Source organism: Melopsittacus undulatus, chromosome 4 (assembly GCF_012275295.1).
Source record: "Melopsittacus undulatus isolate bMelUnd1 chromosome 4, bMelUnd1.mat.Z, whole genome shotgun sequence".
Lineage (NCBI taxonomy): Eukaryota > Metazoa > Chordata > Aves > Psittaciformes > Psittaculidae > Melopsittacus > Melopsittacus undulatus.
The window spans coordinates 40418789-40446737 of NC_047530.1; the positions used below are offsets into that span (position 1 = coordinate 40418789).

General features: G+C 36.9%; 1 protein-coding gene across 3 annotated transcripts in view; it reads right to left on the bottom strand.

Moving 5' to 3' along the window:
* The window catches only part of NUBPL (NUBP iron-sulfur cluster assembly factor, mitochondrial), an 85287-nt gene that overhangs the window by 46394 nt on the left and 10944 nt on the right, over positions 1–27949 (bottom strand). For 2 of the 3 annotated variants that reach the window (XM_031049131.2, XM_034062549.1), the window contains exons 4-6: positions 20359–20449; positions 8192–8231; positions 8016–8106 (exon numbers count right to left, since the gene is read on the bottom strand). In XM_031049131.2, the coding sequence (XP_030904991.2) occupies positions 8016–8106; positions 8192–8231; positions 20359–20449 (222 nt within the window). The remainder of the gene's footprint in view (positions 1–8015; positions 8107–8191; positions 8232–20358; positions 20450–27949) is intronic. The other variant, XM_034062550.1, reaches the window with a different exon arrangement.

Sequence of the window (27949 nt, forward strand, 5' to 3'; positions counted from 1 at the left end):
ACAAAGAGAAGCTGAAGGACAACCATACTAATCAATCAGGCAGATGGCTCAGCAGGTAGTACCTAACTACCTTACTAACAATGCTCTTGTCATGTACTGCTTCCAAATCAAATGCTCATCATTCCTTCTAATTTGTAATGTTTTCCCCTAGTTTCTCCATTGTTCTGTTTGTAAGAAATCTATTTATACACAGAGGCAAACAAGACAGTACAAAAACTGTGGAAACTTATATGCTGAAGAATTTGTGAGATTTAACACAGCATGTTATAAACACATGATAAATGAGGTTGGACTGATGTCTATAGAAACCATATACAGAACATTCTGCTGCATAGAACATGCACAGTAAACAGTCAATGGTGGCATGGTAGCTATTTTACCAGGTATAAACACATTTGCTCTCAGTACCTTATGTATTTTTCTTGTCTTCTCAAGTGCAGCATTATTATATACCTAAAATAAACCACATTTAAAGAAAAATTGTCCCTAAATTCACATATGCCACCTCTCCAATTAAAATGCTGGAAAGGAGAACACCAATAACCACATAAACACTCTTCAAACAGCAACAACTGCACAAAATAATTTACTAACTAATGTATGTCAAACAAAAATAATACTGACCAGCTATAATCTCCTCAATAGAGATGGGCCACTTCAGGGAATGATCAAAAATCTTCAACAATATAGCTTCCATGGTCTTTCTCCTCTAAGAATTAAACACTACTACTGTTTCCAAATTAATCTAATCCCAAATCTTTAAACATTAATTTTTATTGTTCAATTCACTCCACTGTTGCTTTTATGGCAGCTTTTCAACAGAGGCTCTTGAAATATCCCAGACCTCACAAGCTGCAGTCTGCTCAATATTTCAAAGAAAATTTATCCATCTGTTTGCATCTTTCCTATTTCCAGTAACACATGAAACTCTACAACTACTTACATATGATAACTAATCATCAGAGAATTGAATTACAAAGTTTGGGTACATACATACACATTCACATATACACAATCTACTATACAAATACTACCACCATTACCTCTGGCAAGTGCTACTTTCAAAACAATTGTTCTCTTGGTAGAGGACAGCTTCAGAAGAAAAGTAGCATACAATATCTCCATCTCTAGCTACATTTTCAAAATTACATACAACTGTAACAATCACATAAATTGAGTTAAAAGTCTTTTTAAAGGACAAGACTGGATCTTCAGACTACAGTCTTACTCAGCTTTGGGTTGAGCTAAGAAAATAACATTCATCATCCTTCTGCTGAATTTATGGTTTCCAACATGAATCTACAGGAGATATAAGCCTGTCCATGCTTCAAAGTGCAACGCCTCATTTCCTTCTGCACATGTGCAACTGCTCTGCATTGAAAGGTTTATATATTTTACTTTCTAACTTCCCTGTATTCTTTCCTTTCTAATTATACCCCTCCCAGTGAAACTTTGTTTCAATTTTCTTTCAATACATAGCTTTCATTTAAAAAGTGGTGCTACAAGCAGCAGCAAGAAAGAGAGGAGGAACTACAGTTAGATAATAAGAAGAGTATTTTAGGGACTCACTAGAATTGAGCCACTCCAGGAAAAGCTTCGTCATCTTTCTGGAAAAATGTATTCATCCTTGTCAGGTACATCTAAGGAACCCTTAGAGGTCTCAATACACTTAATACCGCTGAGGCTCTACTTTATAGCCATACTATACCAGGGATGCTGCCAATGCACAAAATGTTCTCGATGCTCTAGAGAAGAATGATAAGGGAGAAATACAAGAGCCTTTCCATGTAAAATCTGACTAGCTTACAAAAACATAGGTTGAAATGTCATAGTTGGGGTAAGAAATCCTGTTAAGGACTTTAATCAACCAGAGATCCCTGCCTTGAAAAGAGCACATTTTTGGGCTAGTTCCAAGAAGACAGTCTGCACTTAACTGAACTGCTGACACCTAGAATTCATGCGTAGGTAATGCTTGTTTCTAATAATGATACAACTTTATCTACTGATATGACAAAGATACATGGAGAATACTACATACTGAAAAATGCACTTGTATTTTACCTGGGGCTTTTTTAATAGAAAAGCTAACTTGTCCACTGCATACTGATTTTTTTCCTTCTCTGTTGGTATTTCAACTTGATAACACAGAAGACAGAATTCAAGATCAGAGAAACCAACACTTACTCTCCTCTGTATTAAAAGTTTTACTGACTACTGCCTAAACAAGAAACCCCCTCTATCTGTATTATAAAGTGCCTCATCCCCCATCTCAACCTTTTGGCAGAACAATTGCCACAGTATACTCCAGAATGCAAAGCAGCCAGTCACACTGCTCCTGGATCAGTTCAGGTTTGTGGCTTCACCCTTCTAGTTGCTCCTTTGCCACTGAACTGTCAAGATGTCCTCAGACAGAAATGAGAATGATGCTAGAAAACTTACCATACAGGCTGTACGGAACAGTAGCAATGACCATTTAAAATCCTCGTTGCAAAAGCAGTTTAAACCAGCAAATTATTTTGCTTGCCTTTTTTTATTTTTTTTAAATAATCTTCATATTTCTAAGGTTCTTCACTGCCTACTTGATACTTCTTTCAACAGAGCTTTTCAGATAAATTGCTGTTCAAGTACAGGTTTTAGGTAACTCTCAAAAAAGTCGTATCTTTACTATACTTAGCCTAAGGCTTGTCAGAAGTCACTCCCACAACAAATACACCAAGATGATGCATTTTGAAGTAACTTCTTTACTCAGTACCAGTGTAGTGAGTCAAGACACACACAGTGGAAAGGAGCAAGTGCTAAACGGGACTATACATGAGTAAGCAGCTTCTGAAGTGTTTGTTAAGTGAAAACTGAATAGAAAAAGCCTACTACAACAGATGACACTGGAAAACTATCAAAACTTCCTTACCTGGGCTTTAACAGTATCTTCAAAGAAAAGAACTACCTTTTGAAAAACTCACGTAAACAAATATATACTCTCTACTATCTCACCTACATGCAAGCAAGACTCAAAGGAAGTGTTAGCAGAGGTGAAAAAAGTTTTACATTAAGATAAATGTGGCAAATGGGAAGAGTTAAACCCAGATAAGAGAAAAAGATGACCCTGAAGTGTGAACGGGCCTACACAACATGTAAGTATGAGAACAAAGAAGTCATTTTACAGCCACAACAAAATTATGAATAATTTCAAGGCTTGTAAAATAGAGATATACATAACTGAAAGAGTTCTGAATATATTTGTATAGAATCAAATGTTCCACTACTGTTTTTAACTTAGTGGAACTTAACTAAGTTAACTTAGTGGAACTAAAGTTAACTTTTAACTTAACTTTTTCACTTTGCTACAGGTGAAAAACCATTTCCTTATATATCCTTGTTCTTTCAATAACTATCATCATCCCCTTCTTTCTTTTCTATAGAGTAAAACTTTCAATAAAAGTAGGACACATTATAGAATTCATACACTATGTATTTGCATCTATATACTGATTTGATAAACATACACCAATATATATGTAAAACAGTATACTAAACTGCTAACTATTTTGTATTATAAGTTACATTTCCTTTTTTAAGGAAAAGGTTATGTTCCAGAAAACTGCCTGTTAGGGTTTGGGTAGCGGCTGTACTTGTCTCTGGAGTTGACATAGCTGCTGAACTTGGAGCTGGAGTAGCTGAGCTGTCTGTTGCAATCGAAGTTTGAGTAGCTACTGTACTTGTCGCTGAGGCTAGTGTAGCTGCTGTGCTTGGAGCTGGAGTCGCTGTGCTGTCTGCTGCTTTGCCATCAGATCCAGGGACATTTTTTTTCTTTTGAAGGTGCTGGATAGTGCTGAACAGGGCTCTGTAAGCATAGGCCAAGCCCCAGCACATTACCATGATTTGTCCATCTCTGGTATGACCAGAATTACAACACACCTCATTTAAGTGTTTTACTAATTTTTCTGGATTTTGCACTTCTACAGTGGTGAACTTCCAAAGCACTGGAGGGGCCCACTGGCCTAGATACTTGCCCATACTATCCCACACACCCTGCCACTCATGACTGTCCAGCCTCGGGAAAAATCTCTTGGTCCTCCTATATTGTTGTCTAACCCTAGACAAGGCCCAAACCCAACTCTGCTTAACTCTCGAGATCAGACAAAATGGTCGTGGGTAAAACACACTCTGTATGCGTGCCAATATGGTGATCCCCATCATAATCAGCAGGCACATCCCAATGGTACCCAAATGCCATTCAAAACCTTCAGAGCTCTCAAATGATGTTGTAAATGGTCTTGGGGGTGTGGGGTGGGGGGGTGGGAGCGTAAGAGAATGTCTCCTTCACAGGTTGACCACCCAAGAAGGAGAAAAAAGATGTGTAATTGCTAAGCACTTCTATTATATACCTGCCAAAGTATAGAGGTGGTGATCACACTGGGAATGCAAGCCAGATCAGTTTCATGATCAATGATTCTATTGTATTACAAGTAATAACCATAAAGTACAATGAAACAAGAACCTTAGCCCAAGGCCCCCAGCTGATAAACACTAACACAGCAAATACCAGCTGTAAGTAAGGTACGACATGCTGAAACTGTGAGACCAAGAGCAACAACTTTGAGAGCCAATAAATCAGCATTGTGACGAGTGACTATTAATCCAAAACAATTAATGCTTATCACAAATACGATTGGACACACTCTGGTCAGATCTGTCATTATCTCAACCCTTTGTGCCCCACGCGGGGCACCAAAAAAGAGCTGTCGTGGCATATTTAAGTCCAGTTAGTAACTCAGAACCACACAGCCATTCACTCACTCCCCCCCCTCCTTCTTCGCCCCCGATCCTGGAGGGATGGGGAGGAGAATCAAAAGAATGTAACTCCCACAGGTTGAGATAAGAATAGTCCAGTAACTAAGGTATAACACAAACCACTGCTGCTACCACCAATAATAATAATGATAAAGGAAATAACAAGGGAAGAGAATACAACTGCTCACTATCTGCCAATTGATACCCAGCCCGACCTGAGCAGTGATCTCACCCTTCTGGCTAACTGCCCCTACTTTATATACTGGGCATGACATGCTGTGGTATGGAATACCTCTTTGGGTAGTTTGGGTGAGGTGTCCTGCCTCTGCTTCCTTCTGGCTTCCCCTCCTCCCTGGCAGACCATGAGACTCAAAAAGTCCTTGGTCAGAGTAAACATTACTGAGCAGCAACTAAAAACACTGGTGTTATCAGCGCTGTTCCCATGCTGAAAGTCAAAAACACAGCACTGCACCAGCTACTGAGAAGGAGAAAAATGACTGCTACTGCTGAACCCAGGACACTGTCCTTGCTCACAAGACACGGATTATGAAAGAAGCACTAAGCACTAGTTTTGATGTTCAATGTTATTTATTGCCTGCTACCTACCAGTCTGACACAGTGCAATACACAAGGACAAAGGTAGCTTCTCAGACAAGAGGGAAGCGGCAAAAGGAGAGCCTGGAATTAAAAGGTGGTGTTTTATCTAAAAAGTAATGTAACCTGGTCATATGCAAGTAGAAGTGAAAAGAGACAAGTAAGAGGCTGGACTCTGGACTGAGCTGAAGACATTCATTCACCAAAGAAGTAAAACCAGAGAAAGACAAATATTCACCTATTACAAATAGAGAGGTTACATGCAGAAGGCATTTAAGAAAGCACATAATGTATATATTTAACGAAAGTATTTTCCAAAGTAAGAATTCCAGAAATTTAAATAAGTTGCAAGTGAAAGAGAAGCACACACTCATACAGGCACAGACTGATTAGGAGTCAACAATGAGCTAGCAAGTCTTCATTAATGAATTGGAAACTAGGCCTTTCAATGCTTTACTGGAGTATCTGAAGCATGATAAAACCCTGGAAAACAGATTTGTTCATACAGAAAAACAACAAACAAGCACACAAACAAGTATCACAGAGTGAATGCATAGTCTCGATGTAATTAAACTAAAACTCCTCTACCATCTAGAACCATTGTAAATACCACCAGTGTTTTTCACGCAAAAGTCTGGGAACCTCTGTGTTTTTCTATCTGTCTGACTTGATTATTTTAAGAACTTAGTATGTTCTCAGCTTGTCTGAATGCATACAAACTCCATACACTTATACTATATATCTAGATTATAGAGCTAATTTAGATGGTTTAGAGGTAGCTATAGAGGTAAAACAGCTATTTCTTAAGAACAGGCATTTAGGAAGTTAAACACAAACAGAAGTATTTTACTCTTGCAAGCAACCTTATACTCTCAAACACAAGGTAATAATAGCCAAGACCAACCAGAGCAGAGAAAGAGAAAACAAGGAAATATTTCAAAGCCCCCAAAAGATGACTAAATAATTTCTAACATAAAATGGAATTACAGTATCTCTAAAAACATCATTGCATGCTGCAATCCTCTCTTGCTTAGGTGTCCAAGGCTATTAGACTTTTGGTTCTACAGCTAACCTCTTCTTGAGACTGATGAATAACTATGTCAGAAGGGAGATTAGCACATGGTAGTCTGGACACCACCTGCACATTACATAGAACCTGCTGGTTCTCCCTGTGATCTGTGAGCTTCTTTCTTAAAAGGAGGAGATTAAAAAAACTTTTTACAGCAGATTTAAAACTATCCTGGTCATCATTCAGAAGCAAAATACTTGTGGGGACAGAAGAATTTAGCTGTAAAGCCTTCCTCTTTCAGAATTCAGGTTCCACCGTCAGGAAATAACTGATGCCCCAAGCATTAATGGACTCTGTCTCATTCCTACAGCATGATCAGCCAGCATGTAACTTGCTTCATTGGTTGCTAGGGAGCAATGAGCTCATTACATGGCATCATCCACACCCTCCACAAGGATGCTGGCACATGCTTCCCATCTGGGGATACTAGTGATTGAAGCAACAGCACTGGAGGTGCCTGCCAGTCTTCAGTCTCCCAGGGGGGAGTATGCCAATACAGCAGGTGCTAACTTTAGCTCTATCTTCGAGGTTTTAGGCTCAAGTCTTAGTGAGCCTGGCCAAGGCAATGCAACACACAAAGAGATCAGAATACCCTTCCACAGCTATTGACATGGATACCACATATTTTTAAAATAAAGACAAATAAAGACAAATCTAGACAAAGATATTCTTCCTGAAATTTTGGAAACACGTGGCTTTTCTGACTAGGGCAATGAGCGCACTATTCTAAAATCTGTGTTAGAGGAGAATTCAGTAAAAATGGAAAAAGTCTGCGGAGTTAAAAAAAAAGAGTATCTTCTTTTTTTGCTGTCATTAAGGGTGTACAAGATTTGGAGGCATTTACAGAAGACATACAGAAACCCAGTGATCTCCAAGCTGTATACATTAAATCCCTGGAATAGATGTTAAGCTGTGAACAATCTGGGTCACTTCAAAGTCTAAACATGCAACCCTAATGCATTTTTTCAGTTGTTTGTCTCATTAGCACTTCACAGATCTATTCACAATAAAAAAGGGGGGGGAAGGGGGGGAAGAATCTGTCAAGAAATAAAAAAGCCACCCCGCTTCCATATGCCAGGAAATTTATTAACTAACAATCTATCTGCATTACACAGAGATGGTATCTAATGATTTTCATGTACCTGTCATATGCCAAACACCATCCAAGAATTCTTAGTGCTGGTGAATTAACAAGCACATAAGGGAATACAGCTGTAGTGATGCATAGATACCTATACATTCAAATCCTCAGGCAACCTCAAAATGCCTTTTTTTTTATTAACAATTGCATAAAGAAACATAAAAAGGAATGGGAAGGAAGGCAAATTGGGATGCTTCACTCATGAAATGCATAGAACAACAGTTCTGTTTGAAGGAGATATGCAAATGCAAAAAATTTCAACTTTTCCTCTTACCTGAAGCTAAGATTGAATTTAAGATGAACAAGATACAAAAATGCTCACTGCTAATATATTAAATAATGCCATTGACACTCATGTATCAGTTAAATGCATCTTAAAATAAACAATCTGAAACACCAGTATGTACCCTAAGTCCTTACCTGTCTCAACAATTTTTCAACAGCTGACATTACCATGAGCCCCCTCCACACAATGGGGGCAGTCTCTTCTATCAAGAAGCCCATAGACATGCTGAAACAACAAAGCAAAAACTTAAGCACAACACCACCAAGTACATCTGTAAAGAAGCTTGATTTAAATTAAAACATATGCTCACCATGCGATTCCATAGTTCTTAAGGGGCCTCATTAGATTTTCTAAAACAGAAGCAAAGAAGGTTTTTTGGGGGTGGGAGTTGCTTTTGGGTTTTGTTCTTTTTTTTTTTTTTTTAAGAAATAAGCTTACACTTTCTTTTTTTTTTTCTTTCCTTTAAAGCCAGTTTTCTCTCTCGGTTAAAAGCATTCATCTATTTTTCCTCCTCATCCTTTCAATATATGTATACATTTATCTATTCTATCCAAGAACGTGGCCCCACTTTTTCTCTGTTTTTACTGACACCACTCATCTTTTTCCAGAATAACAGTGCATTTGCCTATAATATAATATCACTTTGTGCTGTCACCGTCGAAACGAACCTCATGTATTTGTATGAAATCCCCATGCTGTGAGGCATAAATCCCCTATTAGGCAGCCTTCTACTTCTGCAACACTTCACTAAATGCTGAGTCATTTATATCAGAACAATATCAAAGTCCTGTAACATGATGGGATTTTAACTTCTTTTTAAGATGTTATTCACTAATCTCATGAATAAGAGGATTTTTCCATTAACACACCGGTGTTTTAGGGAATTATTCTCCTGGTATTCAGTGCGCTTGGAACCCCAGAGTAGAGGTCCCAGATAAAGCCACCCATAAAATAGATGCTGTCAACAGCTCTGGATAAGAAGTCCTGGATGTCTTGTTACTGGCACAAGTCTGCAGGACTTCCAAATTTTCTGTAGGAACAAAAGATGCGTATTTGAACATTAGAGAGGTAATGCCCTTATCATGCTCCATATTCCTATGCCTTCCAGTGTCAAGAAAGCAAAGAGGGGAGAAATACTGTCATTGTTCTGCTGGCAAAGGGGCAGGCAAGCAGAAAGTAAACAAACATGAGTGCACTCAAAACCTCTCAAAGCCAAGAACTCAAGATGGAGTCTCTGCCATCCAAATCCATACCTTACCTCAAAATGGCACAGAGCCACACACACAAAAGAACAAGGGGGATTTTACTTGGTCTAGTTGGTTTATTTTAAAAGCATGCATAGACAAGAACCAGAATAAAAGTGAAATACTACTTTAAGCAATAAAAAATATATTATAATACATATTTTGACAGAAGCCTTTGATGGACCCGAAGTAAAATATATATGGATAGTAAAATAAAAACAGTGTGAACATAATGCAGGCCATTCAAATCTGAACTACAAATTCAAGCAAAATAACACCAAAGAGCACACAAATTAAAGAGCTAAATTCTACAGATGAAAGCTTTCAAGCAATCAAGTAAGCGGACATTCAAGCCGTGCAATTTTGTAGAAATATGGATGAAAATAAATGGAATGTTTTGGTTTACAAATCAAAAAGAGTAAAATAGGAAGCTAAACAAATCACTTGTATAACTACTGCACTCAGGAATGAATACAGAACTACCACTGGAAAAAGAGATGGGCTTGGACTGTTGTACTGCACCAGTGTTAACACAACTTTTCTCTACTTGTTCAGCTCTCCAGTGTTTAGTCACGGCTTATTCTGGTGTCATTAAACTGCCTAACCTCATTTCTAGGAATCAGTGCCTTACTTTTCCCCCCTACAGTAAGATACTTTGTTATGAAGAGCCTGATGACATTTGAACTTCAGCCTAGAGCTATCTCTAGCACTGCTTTGCTGTCCTTGCAAAGAGTGTATGTACTGCCACAAGTTACAATACTAAGATTTGAGAAGAATGACTACATTTTTACCTACAAGAAGGTTTTGAAAACAGGGATAAAAAAAGGTCCTGCGACAACATATGTAACTGCAGGTTCAAGGACTACTTCATTCTTGCAGTGAAATAGGAAAGATTTTAAGAAATAACAAAAGAAAACAAACAGAGGAGGCCAATCCTTGACCACTTAGCACATGGGGACCAGGAACCAGAGGGTAAGAAGTATGGAAAAGATGTATTCATTCTGAGAAAGTTCACCAAAATGCTAACTTCTCAGTTCAATCCAAGTGCTCTACAGTACATTAGTCAAATATCTAGAGGCTAACATCTCAACAGCCACTGCCTGCATGGATAGTTTCCTCTGTAGAGAGCTTAGGCAGACATACTCATCTCACAGAACAGACACACCTTCAGAGATCACCCTCTCCTTCACCCCAACGGGTAAAACAAAAAAGTTGCTGTGAGTACCGAATACTGACCTACAGAATAACCAAGGGGCCCCTGCTGTTGAAACACATGCACTATTTATTTCTCAACGGCAGAGTTTAATTTCATGAAAACTGGATCTTATTGTCTTTGATTAACAACAAGGACTATAAACTGCTCTGAGCAGCAAGATCTAATCAAATTTATACAATGCACAAGAACAATTCACAACCTGCTGTACATTATGGCTATAATATTCTGCATAGTTTCAAAGTAATACAAAATACTGCAGAGCACCCCACTGTTTGCCTACTGCTAAAAAGCATTCTTAAGACTATCTCAAATCTAAAGTGCTTCAGTGAGCTCTGGTAATCACCCTTGTCTCATCAAAAGCAACAGGCATTCCTCCTCTTTCACCATGCGTCTTGTGAAGATTTTCTAAAATGTAACATATAAAGAAGATTAGCTTAATGAGATCTCAGCAACATCTCTAATTCCCATTGCTTCCAGGATAAATACTTCCTTCTCTGCTATCAGATGCCTGCCATAAACCTCAAAAAATACAAAATACAACAAAACACATTTCCTAAAATCACAACACATAGCAGTACTATGCCACCTACGCCAAGAGATCAATACTCTTGTTTACAACCTTCCAGTAAGCTTGGTGGCCCTAAATAAAAGGGTGCTGTAATTCCTCTAAACAAAATTCCTCATACAAAATCAGATCAATAGGATCGACAGAGCACCAATGAAATATCAATAACATGCCTTTTCTGGTACAAGTAGGGCACTATAGAAGGCAGGCATGTGCAAATTCATGACAGCATTACAGCAGATTGCCAATTAAAAGAGTACTAGGACTGGTCTGAAGGCCGGACTGTTACTCACATGAGGAAGAATGATGCTGAAGTCATCAGGATGGATATGCATTTCGATTTTGTTTTGGGGGGGTTTGCTTTTTTGCAGTGGGGTTCTGGGGGTTTGTTTGGATTTTTTTTTTTTAGAGGCAGTTTAAAACTTACTAGAAAAAAATTAAGCCTTACAGACTAAGCCAACAAGCTAACTGAGTTACTCCATTCTTTTTCTCTTGAATGCCCAACACAGTCATTCAATGGTGGTCATAGGTTAGTGCAGCACAGAAAATATGTACAGAGCTATATTTATATGGTTTTGGCTTTGATAAGAGTCAATTTCTTCACAGTAGCTTGCATGGTGCTGTGCTTTGGGTTTATGATGATAACACATCATCACTGAGATATCTTAGTTATTGCTGAGCAGTGCTTAGATGGAGTCTGCTCCTCACACCACCCCACCATCAGTAGGCTGAGAGTGTACAAGGAATTGGGAGATGACACAGCCAGAACAGCTGACCCCATCTGACCAAAGGGGTATCCCATACCACATGGTGTCATGCTCAGCATATAAAGCTGAGGGAAGAAGATGAAACTGAGGGATGTTCAGAGTGATGATGTCTGCCTTCCCAAGTAACAGTTATGTGTGATGGAGCCCTGCTTTCCTGGAGATGGCTGACACCTGCCTGTCTATGGGAAGTAGGAAATTAATTCCTTGTTTTGGTTTGCTTGCATGAACCTTTTGCTTTACCTATTAAACTCTCATTATCTCAACCCTCAAGTTTTTGCACTTTTATCTTTCCAATTGTCTCCCCATCCTGCTGGGGGGAAGTGAGCAAGTGGCTGCATAGTGCTCAGTTGTGCACAAGGGTTTAAACTACAAGGAGACATTTCAATTCTTGGCTTAGTTTTCAGAGAAGGTTTACTGACTGATACATTACAGTACGCAAAGTCTTACATATAGTCTTAACTCATCAGGTAAGTAAAGCTCAGTACTGCAAAATATCGTGATGTTGATACTACACCTTCCTAGCAGACACCATGCTATTTAATAAAAGCAAAAGACAACTTATAATTATTAAATATGACTGGAGTGGATCATGCAACACCCTAGCATATCTATTTTGGGCTCACTGACTGAGCACTAATGCAGAGGAGTTGCTCAGAGTTCTTAAGTGTCTGAAAAAAGGGGTAGGTTGGGGATTTTTACAATTTCAAAGGCAAAAAAAATATGCAAACAGGAGTTAAGAACACTAGAAGCTCAGGTTTTTCTTCCCTGTTAAACATTTCCTATTGCACTCAGCTATTTTTGGAACTTACCAATATAATACTATCAGAGACTTCTTAGAATGGTAACTGATTATCTTACTATTTGTATTCAATAAATCTCAATAGTCACCTGTCTCTCCTAATTGGATTTTGGTCATTGAGCAGGAAGTGGTGCTTTTAAGTTGTTCTATGATCGGACATCAATAGCTAAATCTAGAAAAAGGCAGAACAATTGTGTGATTTTCCAGTTTAAAATATCCTACTGACCTTTCCGTACAGACTTCCAAATGTCTCCAAACACACTATCAATGCAAAAGCGTTTGCCAGTGCAGACACCACTGTAAACTGCAGGCTATGCTCTGAATGAGCCTGTTTCCTGATCCTTAAGTTTTATGCAAGCCCTGTTTCTGTAACACCCATGCACCCAAAATGAATATTTTTCTCTAAAAACATGCTTTCGAGATACGGAATTATTATCTCATGTAATAGATGAGAGAACCAAGACCTGCACAGTGAAGCTTGCTCTAGGTTATTCAAGAATACCGTGGATTTAGAGACCTGCTCTCCCAACATCTGATGTTCTAACTGAGCCACAGCTCCACTTAGAGCATCTTCAGTGTTGGAAAGCATATAATGCACACCTGATAAACACTTAGATCTAGACGTTTAGGTGGATGTATTTTCCCTTGAAACTCCCAAATATACCTGAAAGAATTAAAATTTTAAACAGCAGACTGAGCACAACAGAAAAAGCTGTAGAAAGTTACACTACATGTTATTTGGAGATTTAGGTATTAGTCACAATATTTTAGCATCTCACATTTAAGCATTAAAATAGCAGCTTTAAAAACGTATTTCTGAATAGCTCATAAGTTTAAGTACTCCTTCATCTTTCATACTATGTTATTTAAATAAAACCCATACTGTAACTCCCCTGTATACATTTATCAAAATTTGAGCAAGTTGATATTTCTTCATAATTTATGGAAGTTAAAGGGTTCTGCTGCTGTTTGCACAGTTCAACATCAGCTGAGGTTTTTCATGACAAATTGCTATTTTGCACCTCCTCACATCTCAGTGGTATCTCACTACCTGAAATGCAGATGATGTACAGCACAACAAAACACACAACCACTAAGCCATTAATAGAGAGACATGGCAGAATAGTCTGTGGATTCCAGTACATTTAAAAAGATTATTTGGGGCAAATTCAATTAATGTGCCATACATACAGACAGATTTTCAGCATGGTCACTTGTAGAATCTCAAAAATTTTTGTATCATCTGGTTTTTAATTGTGTACCATTTCATGCTGCAGTGACTACACTGAGTTAGGACTAGCAACTTACACAGCACCTTCTGCTAATCACAGTAAGCAGTAATTCTCCTATGGCTGTCGCTATGTAGAAGTATAAGGAACTTATCTGCTGTATATTTTCAAAGTCACCCCTTAAGATCAACGTTCTGTAATGGGAGGATCCAGGTTCCTGTCAAGAACATAAAGACTTCAGACTATATAGGGTTTCCATCTATGAGGGAGGGAAAGAAAGAAGGGAAGGAAGGGAGAAGGAAAGAAGTGGGGGAGGAACAGAAGAAAGTAAGGAGGGAAGGAAGAACAAAGGATGGGGACACAGGAAGAGTAACAAAAAGGTTGGGACCTACTTGTATAAATACAGATGTCTCCACCCACCCTGGATGCCTTAGGGAGCTGAGATTTATACAGGGCTAGCAGATTTGACACAAAGCATAAAGAGAGCCATACCTCTGGAAGGAACAGCTAGATGCCAGACACCATGCTCCACTGTGTTTAAAGCAGTACTAGTTTCTTAAGCAAAGGCAAATGAATTCCACCCACAGTGCGGTAAAGGGAAAAGAACTGCACTGGAAGGGAGGGGACAAATAGGAACAGGTCTCCAGAGTATCCCACAGTAAAACACAGAGACACCAACCTGTGTCAGAGGAGAAAGGATGCTGTCACCAAAAGGTTAGTCAGTGTCACAGATTTTAAATCCTTAACTGCTTATGCCAGAAGCCCAGAATATTCTATGACACGTGACAGACTAATTGAGACTTCAAGCTTGATTTCACACTGTTAAAAGTTTATTTGCAGGATTGCCCTAGAAATACTGCAATTTGTATTTTAAGCTTGAAGAGCTCCACACAAGGCAGGCTGTGATTTCCCATTACACCCCGCACTAACAGTGTTATCTAACCACGAAGACATCACAAATACTTAAACCAAAGAAAATGAGACTCAAAGAGCATTATTCAGTGCTCACAGTTCAACTTAAAGAAACAAATGCATAAAGAAACACAGCTTTTCCCAAAAGATTTGCTTCTCATATTTAGTCAGCCTACCAATCCCATTATCCAGTAGGTTTTCCACTTTTTTTCTTCCTAATAGACTGCAGAGAAAAAAAAGCTCTGTAAAAGCTTTTTCATTAACAGAATTGTTTTGCAGATACAACATCATCAGTCTTACCTAAAAGCAAAAGAATTAATTGCTTGCTGGAATACTCCAAAAGCAAGTCTGACACAAGTAAACAGCACAGTGATTTAGTCATATCTTTGTTACATTTCGAAGCACTACTGATTTTTTAGGTTTAGAATACTAATACGGGACTAGTTTTAAGCATCTCTCCATTAACTTTCATCACATCTTCCTTACAGTTGCTCAAATAAACCACAGAGCCAAAAAACATTATTTATAGTGGATCAAAAGCTTTATTAGATTAATTTGGGTGTGTTCTTTTAGTTCATTATACACATGAGGAATGATATAGACTAATATAACATTCAGTTTAAGGCTTTTGTCCTGACATGAAAAACCTCTGCCAAGGCTCATAGTGTCTAAAGCACTGACTGTCTCCTGTGAGAGGGGGCTGCCCAGGTCAGCCACGTAATAGTGTCAGTAAAGCAGAACAGGGAGAAGCAAGAATCACAGGGGCAGGCATTCCCTACATTTTACCTTCAGCTCAAGATCTAACTTCAAAAAACATTCCAGCTAACAAGGGACTTAGACTGCTTTCAAAGAACACCTGGACACTGATAACACACGTAAACTACAGGAAACTTGTTGATCCTCCACTTTAAAAAAAGTGTTTCTGGGTATAGTAAATATTCCCTTTTGCACTTCACATGAACTCCCTCATGCATCCTTCTGTGATTTTATTCCGATTTCACCCCTTGCAAAGTGGAGTTCTAGGTACTTTACAAAATTATGACCACCAACTAAAGCCATGGAAACTGATGCTAACTTTTAAACTCCGTCACTTTCAGCTATCAGTCAATATAGGGAAAGGACTGAAATACATTTTTTTCTGTTTTTGAGGTATTCCACTTTGTTTCTTTATTCTGAAAAGCCACTCCATCGTACTGTAGAGAACAAAAGAGGGAAAATACAGCAAAAAACTCACAGAAAAAACATAAACATGGAAGTGAAATTGCTATGCAAAAATACTGTGAAAATACAGAATCATAAAATCATAGAATAGTTAAGGTTGGAAAGGACCTTAAGATCATCCAGTTCCAACCCCCCTGCCATGGGCAGGGAAACCTCATGCTAAACCATATCACCCAAGGCTTCATCCAACCTGGCCTTGAACACTCCTAGGGATGGAGCATTCACAACCTCCCTGGGCAACCCATTCCAGTACCTCACTACCCTAACAGTAAAGAATTTCTTCCTTATATCCAGTCTAAATCCCTGCTGTTTAAGTTTCAACAGTTCTTGAATTTTACTTCTACCAGAAGAGAGGGATGGAAATGTTTATTCCTCTGAAATAAGCATAAAGGTAAATGTGTTCAATTAACAAACAAAAAAGAATAATTTCTATCATTTATGTATATACAATGAAATGTATATCTATCATGTTACTGTAAGAAAAGCATTTTGCAATTTAATTCCAATTTGTATACAAGTTGAACTAGGCAAACAGTTCGTATCTCTTAAGAGGAAACTTCATGAGGTAATGAATAACTTGCTAGCCATAATGCATATTAAAACATTTATAATTACTGCACTCCGGGATTAACAACACAAAGAGTAATACACTTCCGCTTTCAAGTACTTGAAATGTATTTTTTTCAGGTTACAGTGTTTCAGTAATTTATACTGCAATAGCATTTACGAAAATTTGATTTGCCATTTATCTATAAAAGACTGCTCTCAGTAAGAGACTTTAATTACTGCACTACATTTCTCATCTTATACTTTTCTGCCTTACTTTTTGGTAATTTTAAGTATGAATTTATGCATAATTAAGAATAAAATTTTAATAAATTAACTGTCCCAAGGTTTTTTAATTTTTTTTAAACAGCAGCTAACAACTGCATATAAATGTAACATGCCTATGAATAATTCCTTGTAGAGTTCAGTATCTTCCATCTCCTTTCCCTCCCAATGTCAACAATTTTTTCCACAAGTGAATTCAACAATAGCTGAATTAATCAAACTTGAGGTTGTTACAAGCTTCAGGCCAATAATCAGGTCCAGAATAAAGTATTTAACACTTCAGTATTCTTCACATTTTAAACTACTTCATCAAGTATGAAAGAGCTTCCAAAATATAAACCACAACTAATTATAATTTTCTGAATCATTATTTTGTCAAATGTAAGACATGGGACTACTCCAGTCACCCTGATTAACTGGGTTAAGGCCTCACCAAAAGTAAAACACAGGGTTTCAGTTCAGACTTCTTCCAAAATAGAGTAAAGCATATCATTAGACTAAACACAATCGCAAATCATTTGTTCTCAAATCGAGAGTAATGGCAATAGCAATTATTACTTTTTTTGAAAGAATCAAATTTTGGTTTTCTTTAATTTAATCATGATAGAGTTCTGCTGGCAAAGCATGACAATGTTCTTTGAAACTACAAGCTGTACTTCTAAAATTAAACCCATATGCTAGATCAAGAAACTTCTGCATGACTACCTCAATAACTACCCTACCTGTGTTGTATTTTCTCTGTTTAAGTAGTCCACTCAAAATTTTTATTTATAACCCACAAACCGCTGCACTACAATCCCTTGATATTTTCAGCAGACATCTTTAAGCAGTTTTCAACAGATGCTATTTAAAATTATTACTTTCTGTTACAAGATTCAGCAATCACAGTCTAAAGATTATCAGACATGTACATGTGTCCCAATGAAAAAATGCACGTGTCCATTTCTGACTTTGGTATTTTATCAGGAATTTAGTTTCTATAGCCCCTGCAGTATTATCAGACTTAATGAGGCAGCCATAACTCCTGCTGGCTTTCTCTCAGAAATTACTTTGTATTCCGAATTTGAAACTCAGATGCCCACTACTGATCCTTCAAATATACTATTTTATTAAGAAATAAAAAAAGACACTGAGGACATCAAAGGCAACAAAGGTTCGAAATATTAAGAGAGCACTCAACTGTCATGAAGAAAAAAAATGCACGCCATAACCTTCATTATCATAATTTAAATTAAGCAAATAAACATTATATTTATCTGGCAAAATGGCAATGTCTTCTCGGCAGTATAGCAGCTTTTACTCTGGCATCTAGTTTAAATGGCAGATTAAAAAAAAATAAAAATAAATAAATTATGCAGTTCACTAAGCCAGAAAACAGCTTTTAAATAAATTATTTGGGGTAAGAATAGAATCAATGCTTTTGCTACTTGCATTAAAAATGCTGCCCTGTGTCTATATTGTAGCTGATATTAATATTTATTCCATAGTTAGATAATCCTCCATTAGCTAATTAAATTCAGTTGTGAACTTATTAAACAGCATTTCCCTAACCATGTCATTATAGTATTTTGAATGACACCCTATTAAATGTTAACAGACTTTCCAATGTACTACAGTTTACAAAACTAAATTAATGGAGTGTCTTACATTTATACACTCTCCCCTCACTAAGAACTCCTAATTCATTTTGAAAACTTAAGTTACAGTATAACTATAATAATTCCTATTCAGAACTAATAATTGCTCCATGGATTTATTCTGTATAGCACTGGACATCCCTAATCCCTTTTCAGCTACTACGTGTGAGAAAAGAACTAGAAGTCAAAGAGTGTAAGCATGCTCAGAACCTGAAAGGATTACTCTACAGTTTCATTTACAAATCCAGGCCTCACAATGAACACAGCAATAGAGTTTAAACACAATTTTTGGTTGCTATGCTATTGGAAAAAAAAGTTTTTAATTGACTTATGTATACATTGTTAATGCACATCTTTAACACTGAACTGCCTGGCTTTGCTCAATCTCTGTACAAAACTATTTATTCAGAGTTTATGTTTTATTCTTGAAAATGTAGCAAGAAATCAGAAAATAACACTAAAGCTCATTATACCAACATACAAGGGTCATACATATTTTTGTGTCCATATATGTATATATACACACACATATATATTTACACACACACCCACACACAACCACCCACCCCCCATGATGGATCACTTCCTTGCAAACTTATCCTATCTGTCACTCATTAAAAGGAGCACTGGAAGTTCACAATTAAAGCCTCCCGCACCCTCCAAATTCCTACTTTCACAATGAAATCATGTCAGCTACTTTGTCAGCACTGTTGTTCTTCCTCTACAGCTTCAGCAACTCAAGAGTTAAAAGCACACACAGAAGTGAACAGAATTCCTGAAATTCAAATTCTATCCTGTTATAATTCATACTGAATTACTACATGAGTTCGCCAGTAGACTAGTGTAATGTGTTCAGATGTGAAATACACATATGCATCTTCTGTCAGTTAAAAAATAAGGAATGTTTTTAAATCATGGTAATATTTGCTTGCACATTCCACACAGAAGTAAAGAGAATACATCTTAGCGATCAAAATATTAGTGCTCAGAAGTCAACAGCACCAATTCAGGGAAATCCTCCAATTTCTTTCCATTATATTGAACTGTGTATTTTTAACACTTGAAACATGTTAAGACAAAAGCTTATGGTGAATTGTCAGCTATATACCCAAAATATCTATTAGCTGAAATTTACGTACAAACAAAACTGAGCTGCCCTAATACCAGACTGAATATACTCTTCAGTTCTTGCATCCCTAGCAAATTAATTTCTATGATCATACAAGATAGACTGGGCAACTTGCTTATTTGTGGCTCATGACATGGATTTAAATTTTGTACGACTGACAAAAAGCACAGCAGAATGTGTAAGAAGTTCAAATTAATCTAATCAATGTTTCAGACAGTGAGGAAAAAATGGAAAATTTAATTTTTATCTCATCTCCTTTGGCAAGTTAAAAATCAAGGTCACATTAAAAAAGGAGAGATATGAAGAACACCACAATATAGTCCCTTTTCTGTTCATCTTGCATAATGCACTTCAAATGAAAAATTCACTGCAAAAAAATCTGTCACAGGAAAACACGGCCTGTATGACATACACCTTCAATGGGGTCCAAAGTACAAGAAAATACAAGAATACTTCAGCTTGTATGAGGGAAGTCAAACTCTACTGATGATGCATGAGAGGATGCATTTATTTATTTATTCACAACATAATTAGCCTTTGACTTCAAAACAGAAACACAAAAAATAAAACCAAGTATTCTCCTTTCTTAGAAATTAATTTAATAAAACCTGTATTTATGAGCCAGGTACTTAAATCTAGAATGTACTCAATTTGACAGTTTCTCCAGTAATAATCCACAAAACTCCCAAAGCCTGTGGCCCAACATTAAAACAAAACAAAAACAAAACACACCCCCCCCAAAAAAAAAGACAACTGCTGAATATTGCTCCTAGCTGTACAAGCTAGCTTTGAAAGCAACCTCATTACTAAAATTAAAACAAATACACTAAGTCTTTATGTTCTGTTTGCATTCCCTCTGCCACACCAAAGAGTGAGCCATGCTCATCCATGTACAAACAGCAAGAAAAAAAAATTACTTCCACTTACTTGGTGTTAATTCTGGGTTTCCTTTTAAGTTCATCATCTTTGGAATTGAAGGTCCGTATATGTCTGCATCAAGCAAACCAACTTCTTTTGTCTGTGTAAGGAACAAATGAAAGAATGTGTCAAAACGTATCTTCTTTAATGAATTACTAGTTGACCAAAATGTAAAAAGTGCCCATACAAATAAAAATACTCTCTTGATTTTAGACATATCACTGTTTGTTTTCTCTCTGAAATGCAACTGAAGCATGAAATATAACAATGTCTCTAGAAGCTGAGCCAGACATCTTCAAAAATCAATTTACAACACACAGAATCATCACTTGCACATTTTCTTACTTATAAAGTAGACCACAGCCTTCATATTAAAGCACTGTAAGCGATGTTCTCTATATTCCATGCAAATTTATGCAGAAATAAAATTGTCTTTTTTAAAATGTATCAGATTTTATTGAAAAATAAAAACAATTTTTTTTGTAAATATATTTGAATTAATGCAATTTGAGTTATATTAGTGATCACAAGAGGGAAAAAAACATTTTTATCTTCTGTTGAAGTGGTCAGCATAAACATTTGTGGACATTTGTGGACATCTTGAAAATACCGAAATGCAAGTCTGTGAAGCCAATTAAGCAGGCATAAAATTTTTATCAAATGCATTAGCACAAAAGAATGCTAAAAATGGGTTTATTTAACTACATATGGTACATTTCAACTACATAGTCTAGTCTTACAGGATTGATTTCTATGTGCTACTTTATAGATATATATACACATATTTTGTGGAAACTCAACTGTTTTTCCTACAGATGGCAAGACACACTACCAATTACCAAATTATGCAAATTAAGTAGTAAAGAGCAAGCCCTTAAAAGTGCTGAACATCAAGTTTCTCTATATAAAAACCTAACTGTATTCATCATTTTGCAAAATTGCAAGCAATTATGTTTAAGGGCTTGTTTGAAAGGTTAAGGCAGCAACAGGAGCTTTTCCAACAATGCCAAATCAGACTTTCACTGTTAGTGTTTCAAAATGTGTGCTTTGCTTTCTGGATAATGTTTTTGTAATGTGGTATCATAAATTAAGCTATTCTGTTATAACAGTATTGATAGGAAGGATGGAGAGAAAGATAAACACTCAGTGCTATCTATCACTGTTTTGGTTAGAAGAAAGTTAAGCAAGGCTTTTAATGCAAGTATGCAGCATCTCTGGCTTTGATCACAAAGTATATTCTGTGGCATCACAATCAGTTTGGGTTTTCTTGTTGGGGCTTTTTTGGTTTGGGGCTTTGCTTTGTTTTGGGGTTGATTTTTTGTGGGGGTTGTTTGTTTGTTGTGGGGGGTTGGGATTGTTTGGTTTGGGTTTAGCTGGCTGGGTTTGGGGTTTTTTTGTTGTTGTTCGTTTGTTAACAGAAATGCACCTGGATTAAAACCCCAGGTATTCTGGCCACTACTTCTGAATAATTCTGAACTTTAAATTAGATACCGAAACTAACTCATAGAAGCCTAGATACACCAGAAGCAAGACTGACCCTTTTTACTACAACATACATAATAATTCGAGTTTGGAGAGTTTCATGTGGGAGTTGCTTTCTTCTGTTTTTTTTTTTCCTTCTTCTGTTTTTTCAAGCTGTTGATATTGAACCGTGAAGAAATCCTTAACAGCTGAACAATTTGAAGTGTTAAATTCACCTAATATAAGTCAAATGCCTCTTAAATTTTAAAACCAAGAAGTAAAAACTGAACTACCGTATGTAATCTATGTACTTTCAAAAATAAGGTTTTACTACAAAAATCAACCAAATTTGGGTTCAATTATTCAAAATACTTTTTTTATGGAAGAGAGCAAAGCATGTGTAATTATATGAATTAATTTAGATTTGTTAATATTGTTTTCTTTGTATAACCTTATTAAAACTATTACAAAATGTTCAGGAGTTGCTCTGACAAATTATTCTACTTTTTGCCTACTGTATGAAAACTGCTATTTCAAAAAGACTGAAAAGACCCATTTTTGTGTTAGATTTCAAAGACATCAACAACAGTATTAGAGCTTCTTTGTTCTTGTACAAAAAGCATATTTTAACAGATCAGAAAGATTCATGACTCAGTCCCTTTATCTGTGCCAGCAGCTAATCAAACCCATCAAAACATCATCTAGGGGCTGTACCACATAATTCTTTCTCAAATAAAAGTAAATATTTGCAGGAAAACCTCCATGGTGTTTTAAACCTGACTGATACAGATTCCCTCAATTTCTTGAGGGCTTCCCCCTGAGCAAGGATCATGACTACCCACTGACTAACCACAGTGATCTTACAACTCACTACAGTTTTGTTTTTGGCCTGAAGGAACTGAAGATTTAGGATAAGCTAAATTAATTAGATTGTCTTTATGACCTTCTCGGCATAATATGATCTTTACCACTACAGGCCACTTATTCCTAAGAGTCAGCAGGAATGTATCTGCAAGCATACCAAATTTCCTGAAATTAAAAATAATGCAGGCACACTGGAGAAAAATATATCTCATGACCAAGGAGGAGTTTGCAAATTCAGCTACTACTTCAAACTAAAAAGCTGATCTTGTTTCAAGCTCATACAATAAGCCTGACAGTTTTTCAAAGAAAAAAAAGAAAAAAATTTAAAAAAAGAAACAAATTTTACTCACTTCCTCAAAATTCAGAAAGATGCCCATTTCCCAGATGCATTGCTTTTGTTTGTGGATGTGGTTCAATAAAACAGTTGTCTTCAAATGGAAAAATAATAGATTCTCCAGTTTCTACAACTCATGTTAATGAAAGCAGAAGTGCTCCTGTAAGCATGGTGCTTTCTACAGGATTGTAGGAGAAAAGTCTTTTGGAAATTCTTCAAATCACTGGCAGAACCTCACTAAAGATTGCCTCAGGTACGTTTTTTACTTCACCAAGCAATTGAACGTGTTAAGTCAAAAGAGTTCATATTGCCTAAAAATAGCAGCTTATGCAGAAAGCATTGGCCCAATAAGCTAAGGTTTTGAGTTTTGATTCTCCCAACTATCCCTGCATTTGCAGTATGTAAGCATCCCTAGAATAGTAGTAACAACCCTTTACTCAAGGCTTAATTATCTTGGAAAAGCATTAATGGCAGCTACCAAGGGATCTTTTAAAACAGGCTCAGCACAGTCCAGATCACCTCTTCTAGCATTTATAATGTTTTAAAACCCTGAGAGACAAAATAATTTTCACACACCTGGATGCTACCACATGAAAGTTTTAAACAGAATTACCAACACCCCATTACTTCACATTTTCAGTAAAGTGTAATTCAGATGTATGACTTACGCTAATTAAAAAAACCCAAATTAAATGTTAATAGAGTTTTCACCCATATAACCCACACCTCGTATAAATCTGTACTTCTTTCAAACTACTGCTATATTAAATCAAACCTGAAAAACATACGTAACATCAGACAAGGTAGAAAACATCTGGACAAAAGGGAAAGATTACAGGCGATCACAAGCAGGAGCAAAAAGGCGACTGAAAGAAAAAAGGGGGGGGGGGGGAAGCTCTAGGATTCCTCTAATGTCCTCTGACATTATTTTGATATGCATATACATCTCATACCAATGCTGAACTGCTTTTTTTTCTTAAGTAATACTAGTGTTAGGTAGACAGAAATACAGCACTCAAAGCACATCCAAGCATGTCTAAATCACCTGCTTCCAAGTGTTTTTCAGGGCACAGCACATACCACTGCTATAGCCATCCTCAGCATTCTGCAGGAAAAGGATTCAGGTGCAACAACTCCACCATCTTCTAATGACTGCATTTTCTCCTTATAAAAATATTTCTATCCTGTGCTATTAAATAAACAGCATTCCATCTTTCCAGCTGGCATAGCTATAACCTAGGTCAAAACAGCTGTTCTCAAGTTAACATTTGCCCTTTTCCCTCCACCTGCCCAGCTGTGGAAAAAACTCTGAATCAATCTTCAAGTTTACTACACTTGGAAAATACTTTCTAGAGACCGGTATTTTTGTTGCCTTATTGCAAGTTCTGAACAGCTTAAACTGACAATGTAACCATTCTTACATGATTTAATTAAATACTTTTATGTTACCGTAAGCTACTGTATGTTTTTCATACACTAAACTAACACATGCAGGATTATCAACCTCTTCATTCAGAGTAAGATTTTTAGCGATACTCCATCAGGCAGAGAGAACACAAAACTGGAAATAAATATAGTACCAACTCTTTCTTGGTACAGTCTTGGTCTGTTCAGCAAAACGTATACCTAAACCCTCACTGACATTCATATTTGCCTTCTTATCAATTGTTTTAATGTTTCCCCTCTCTCTAGCTAAATGCTCCCCCCCTATGCTAAACTACTGCTAGGATTTGCTCTTCCTGCTGTGTTGGTGCTAGCTGTCCTGGTCTCTCCTGAGCACTGGTGAGCACAAGACCACAAAAAAAATAAATATACAGGATAAAGGACCATGGTAAAGAAGTATAACTCCTCTTCAGCTTCTGCTTTTATATTACCAATCACATAATCCTTTTTACTTCATTACCATTAATTTTCTCAGCAAGATATTGATTTGCTCCATTAGACCTCTCTAAACATTTCTGACAAGTAATCAGCATAAGATACATTTATATAATCACCACATTTCTTACTCCAGTACACAGTAAAGTTTTCATTCCAGTTTAGAAACTTCTCTCACCTACAGTTTTCAGTCACTAGGTATAATACTGTATTTACAAGAAAAACAAATGCTTCATCAATAGATAAAGAAGATATTCTTGCATAAATCCCTTAAAGATGGGAAACCTACAGCTTCATTTTCTGCATTGTACAAATCACAGGCATAGATAACCTTGCTAAAAAAAATCCTTTCCTTTAACTTCCCTTGCAAAATTCTTAACATAATTAAAGTTCAGTTTAGCCTCTGAACTTGACCACTGCTTTGTGAGCGACAGAGATTTGCAAGATAGCTGTAACCAGAATTAATGATTTTCAAGTGCTGAGCTTAATTGTAATAAAATCTTTTGGGGAGCTAATTAGAATGAAGTTATTGAAGACCGTATCAGACACAGTCCTGCTACACTGGCAGAGAGAGGTCTTATTAAAAAAAAAACAGTAAATTTTGCCTCCTTTGCTTTTCCTTATGCTGATTCAAAATTATTCAATTGCTATTGTTTGTATTCTTAGGCAGATGAGTTCTACTGTACCTGGTCCTTGTACAGATGACATAGGCCCACACTAATGACAAAATTATCCATATCCTTCCTCCTGTTAACTATTTCAGCAAACACTTAGGAGTTGCTTGGTCTCTCTAATAAACTTTCTTTATGTAGGTTCCTCTTTTTGTCTTTCAGGTAATACTAACCATGAAATCAATTACGTTTTCCAGTAACAGATTTTTCAACCAAATGCAAACAGTTCCATTCTTATATCACAGAGGACCTCTCCATACATAATACTGTGTTCAGGGGAGAATCTGGTGACATTCGTTGATTTCTTCGAAGTTGCCAAATGCTTTATTGAGGAACAAGGCTGACAAAAGACTTTATGCCAACACAGACAGAATTAAAAAAAAAGAAAAAAGATACTATAAATAGCTGTTACTTAACATAGCCTACATTAGTGCTAAACACCCAGAGACTCTTTGACAGCATTAATTTACTTTTGCTCATCTTCTGTGAGAATTTTTTCCATACTTGGTAGGGCATATGTATCCCCACTGGACATTACTGGATATTTTACTTTGAAAAAACTCTGCAGACCCCCAGAATTCCCTGGTGTTCATCCTGGGGGAGGGGGGGGGGGGGGGGGATAAAGGCACAGGTTAATGACATATCTTTCCATATGGTGAAGGATTCCCCACACTAGAAGTGCTCCCAGGATTTAGCACCTGCAGCCCATTCCAAAGACAGAAAAAACAGCTTTGATAAATGAAGGTGCCAGTTATTTTTAAAGCTGGTGATCTTAATCCATCACCAGGACTCTCAATTTACCCTTTTAATGTCATTATAGACTTAGAACTAATCCCAAACTGCAAGCAGCAACACACAGGACAAAAGAGAACTTAAAATCAGGACAGGCTCTAGGTTCCTCTTTTGACATACTGACACACTGAATACCCATCTTTTAATGTCTAATACTCTAACTCTTTCAGCTGCACACTATTTAAGTGCCTAGCTGTAAATTGGATTAAAGCCAATAAAGTACCTCTGCAGTTTCCTGAGTCTGTATCCTAGAAATGTAGACTTGTTTTAAACACTCACATTTTCCTTCATATGAAGATCATCAGATTTTCTGCCAGCTATAGAACTTCTCTGGCACTTTTTCCACAAGAGTCTGCAGTAACTCTTAGGTTTCTGAATAATCAGACACCAGGAATTCAACCTCTTTTGGCCTTCTTGCACATTATGTATCACAGAATCATAGAGTGGTTTGGGTTGGAAGGGTCCTTCAAGAGTATCTAGTTCCAACCCCTGACAAGGCAGGGACACTAGACCAAGTTGCACAAACCAGGGATGGGGCATCCACAACTTGTTTGGGAAAACTGTTTGAGTCCCTCACCACTCTCACAGGGAAGAATTTCTTCCTAATATTTAATCTATATCCACCCTCTTTCAGCTTGAAGCTGTTGCCCCTTGTCCTATCCCTACATGCCCTTGTAAAAAGTCCCTCTCCAGGTCTGTCAACCCCCTTCAGTTACTAGGAGCCTTCTCTTCTTCCTATTGAAAAATTTAAAGCAGCACAATTTTACAAATAAACTACCAAAATCCAAAACAGAATCTTAAACATTACTACATCTCTACAAGATGCCTCACCACTTTCACAGCATGCCAAATCATTGTAAACTTGCTCCACCATTCACATCAGTCTCTGACATCTGCATTAGGCTTTCAATGACTTGAAGACTCAGGATGCAGGTAATACTTAACTCGGGATTGCAGGTACCTACATATAATGCTTCAAAAATGTTTTATTTTATTCAAATGAATATATGCTTAATTTGAGGATTTTTTTTTCACTTTTTTAGTGGCCTAACTTTAAAAATATTTTAAATTTTACTAATTTTTTACTTGGAAAACGGTAAGATTTTTCAAGGTTTATTCTCTCATTTTCTCAGCTGATCTAGCTGACCTGTCATTGCAAAATAACCCAAATCAATTGTAACTGGCAGCTCCAGCTTTATTGATACTTTTTAGCATTAAGTAACAAGCATGCACACCTTATCTATAGCAATTAAAGTCTTCTGATTCACTAAGCAACAAAGGTAAAGAAATCAAATCCTAATAATTAAGAAAGCTGCATAGGAGGAGGACGAAACAGGTCAGAACTTGCCTTTATTCTACTATTATTCAGTGAAGGAGCCCATTATTGCCTAAATTCTTCTAGATTTGCTTGTTCCCCCATACGGATTTTTTTTCCTTACCAGAAAGAAATGTATATACATTGTGAGGTTACCTAGTAATGCAGTAATCGAGTATTATCCTGTATACAAACAGTTTAATGGCAAGGACTAAGTATTTGAAAAAAAGCTGGAATGTAAGGAAAATAGGGCTGAGTGGATTTTGAGTAGCTTCAAAATTAATG